The 3,102-nt window shown below is 45.0% G+C and overlaps 1 protein-coding gene across 10 annotated transcripts in view; it reads left to right on the forward strand.

Annotated features, from left to right (window-relative positions):
* Positions 1-1,489: 1,489 nt before the first annotated feature.
* kcnma1a (potassium large conductance calcium-activated channel, subfamily M, alpha member 1a) overlaps positions 1,490-3,102 on the forward strand; it is a 131,185-nt gene continuing 129,572 nt past the window's right edge. For 7 of the 10 annotated variants that reach the window (XM_035663313.1, XM_035663314.1, XM_035663317.1 and 4 more), the window contains exon 1: positions 1,492-2,635. In XM_035663313.1, the coding sequence (XP_035519206.1) occupies positions 2,345-2,635 (291 nt within the window). In that variant the 5' untranslated portion in view covers positions 1,492-2,344. Of the gene's footprint in view, positions 2,636-3,102 lie in introns of all 10 variants that reach the window. The other 3 variants (XM_035663318.1, XM_035663320.1, XM_035663310.1) reach the window with 2 other exon arrangements.

The raw sequence follows: 3,102 nt of genomic DNA on the forward strand, positions 1-3,102 counted from the left end.
AATATAAAAAAAAAAAGACAGTGGATCCTCCCATGATTTGCATTTCATGTGACAGTTCACCATTTTACCAGCAGGAGGACAACTTCAGAGCTGCTGCTCTTGGCCCATCCTCACAGTCAGTCTGATCAGATGCTGTTCTGATATACCCCAGGGAATAAATCAAGCTTTACAACGCATATAGCAATAGAGCTGTGTTAAAACATTTGTATTACCTGTCATTCATTCTGAAGCAAACTTGATGTATATATGTAGAGGAAATTAGGCAGCAAAAAACAGTGAGAATGTTATAAACATTTAAAACTTGGTGCCTCCAAGTTTGTTCTGTAACTCATATTCAGTATACCAACAGCTGGTGGATAGAGGTATTGGCCTACACTGCCTCTATTTTATGTGAAGTCAAAATGCTTGCTTAGACATTCATATCGCTATAGTGCTATAATTTATAGATTGCCTTGTCTTCAGTGTTTTACAGCTCACCCCCCTCCCGGGTTCAAAGATTCTTCTACAGCAGCTATTTCTAGAAGCACTAACATTTCCCAGACAATAAATTACCAACATAGAACATAAATCACACATCTTCGTCACACATTATACTCAGGCATGTTTACTTTTCAAATGATATGTTTGAGATCAAGTGTCATAACTGCACGCTTCATGGGACATGGGCTTAAATATTAGCTAATCATAATGTCTATACTATAAATCACACAATGCAGAAGGGATTAGGAACCTTTAATTGCACTGCCACTTACTGGAAGAATTTAGAGGGACTTGGGATCATTGAGGGTTTCTTAAACCTCCAAGAAGTCTGGAGCCTTGTGACACAGGTGGTTGAGTGCACCTGCCTGGTCTGGTGCTCAGGGGTCAGTGGTTATTCAGGGCCCCGAGCCAGCTGTTTCCCCATATCTTTTGGTCTGGGTGGCTACTTGAGGGGCAGCCAGTGTGCAGCCATAAACCACTGCTAGTCGTGCCTCACCGTCATCACCAATCCACACCTGTTTTTGACCTAATATGTGAGCTAAAAGTGTAAGCATATTACAGTAATTGACCAGGGAGGTTTTATTCATAACACTCCCTCTGTATGTGTGTGCGTGGGGCCTTTTATCAAGTTTATTTCTCAAAAAAAATAAAACAGGGACGCCCATCAGCCATGGATGAAAAAGCCCCAGTAATTGAAAAGGGGGAGCACTATCCTTAATGAAAAACCCCAGTACAATAATATCCCTGCAGGGACAGACAGTGTTGTAGTCAATGATAAGTAACCTCGCTTTATTGTCGTTTTATATCCACTGGTATCAATACAAGATTCCTATGGGGACTCATCAGTCGCTGTGATGTTTATATAGTAAGCTATAATCCTTAAATTTATCACTGATCGATAGGGTTGCTTTTTTCAAAAAGCCTCTTCGTTTTGCGACGTGCGTCACTGGCGCGCAACGAAGACGCAAAGGCGCAAAATATACACCCGAGCAGCGGAGACCGGTCGGCACTTGGAATAAACATCGTCGCGGCGGTATTACTGCCCTCTGTCCATCTTTATTATTAGCGCTTCGCTCCGCCCTCCTACCTGTAAATCTCCCCGCTCTCCTCTGGAGCGGAGCTGACAGGCGCTCTCAGCTGGCCTCTCCGTGCCAGGGCTGCAGGGGACCGAATGGAGACAGTGACATCCACCCGAGCGCTCTTCGCTTTTACGCAGAATTGACAACGCAAACATCCGCAAGAACGTGTAGTCTTCGGCACCGCAGTGACATCTACAAGCAACAGTAGAATTAAAATCAATCAATCTCGAGGTGCGTTTTTTCTTTCTTTCTTACTTCTCCGCGTTGTGTCAAACCGTTCACAGTCGATTAGCGCCTCAAAGAAAAGTGAAATCGATTCTCCGCCCGCTCATCGACGGGATCCCTGAATGGAAGACGGCTGAGGGAAGGTCGCCTCGCCGAGAACAGGCTGTAACATTGTTCACTGTCGCTGTGTTTACCACGATCCGAAACATCATTGGCAGCCTCGAAGGCTGCAAACGACGCCGTCTTTACCATGGCTTTTGGCGTGAGAGAGCCAGGAAACCCCTCAGATTGAGAAGCGCCTCGGATTCGTCATTATTGCGGATTTAAATGCCTCTCTCCAAGGGCCACCGACCCGCTATTTTGGTCTGGTTCGCGTGTGCGGTGTCTCACGCTGTCACGAATAAACAATTCATAGACTGCTAAAAAAAATAAACAATAAAATACAGACTCCATCGGGTGGGTGAACACAATCTACAGTCAAGAGGGTTTTTTTTTTTTTCAAGCAATATGGCTGGTGAGTGGGGCTGGGGACGCTGGCACAGGCTCTCCAAGGCTCCTAAATGCTAGCTGAGGCAGATGGCACCGTTCCCCATGGAAGCGACAGCTCTATGAGGACAAGCAATATCAATAATAATATAAATCCGGACTCTTCAATCTTAATATCCAAGATGGAAGACGTTGTCATCCCGTTCTCGTCTGAGGTGCCCTGCGACAATAATGGACAGCGCATGTGGTGGGCATTCCTCGCCTCCTCCATGGTGACGTTTTTTGGGGGTCTCTTCATCATCCTGCTATGGAGGACCCTCAAATATCTGTGGACTGTTTGCTGCCATTGCAACATCAAAAGCAAGGTATGGCTGCTGTTGTGTCTACAATCAGTTTGTAGATTGTAGAAAAAAAAATCTCTTTAAAAACGCCTCATACGTAATCACATATGCACATATTGTATTTATTCTATCTGACACTGGCCTGACTTCCTGTTCGGTAGTGGCCTTCATTGTGTTAGTGACATGCCACTAAGATTAATCTGATGGTTTCTCCTCATCATCTGCATCATCTGCACCCACTAAACAGATATCAAGTGCCAATTGCACTGCCTTTATAATGAATGCATCCCTTGATTGTTATCATCCTGTTGGCTGTGTTTACCAACTCCCACTCTTGAATGAAGGGGGTTGTGTTGCATGACAGATATGGGTGGGTGGGATGAGAGGAGAGCAATTCCTTCATTTTATTTTGCTTCAACACACAACAGAGTGTCCTCATGCTACACTGGCTCCTATCTTGTAGGGTGAAAGTAAACGTTTGGGGGGGGGGG

This window comes from Morone saxatilis, unplaced genomic scaffold, assembly GCF_004916995.1.
Source record: "Morone saxatilis isolate NCDOM2014 unplaced genomic scaffold, NCSU_SB_2.0 Contig19, whole genome shotgun sequence".
Classification (NCBI taxonomy): Eukaryota; Metazoa; Chordata; class Actinopteri; family Moronidae; genus Morone; species Morone saxatilis.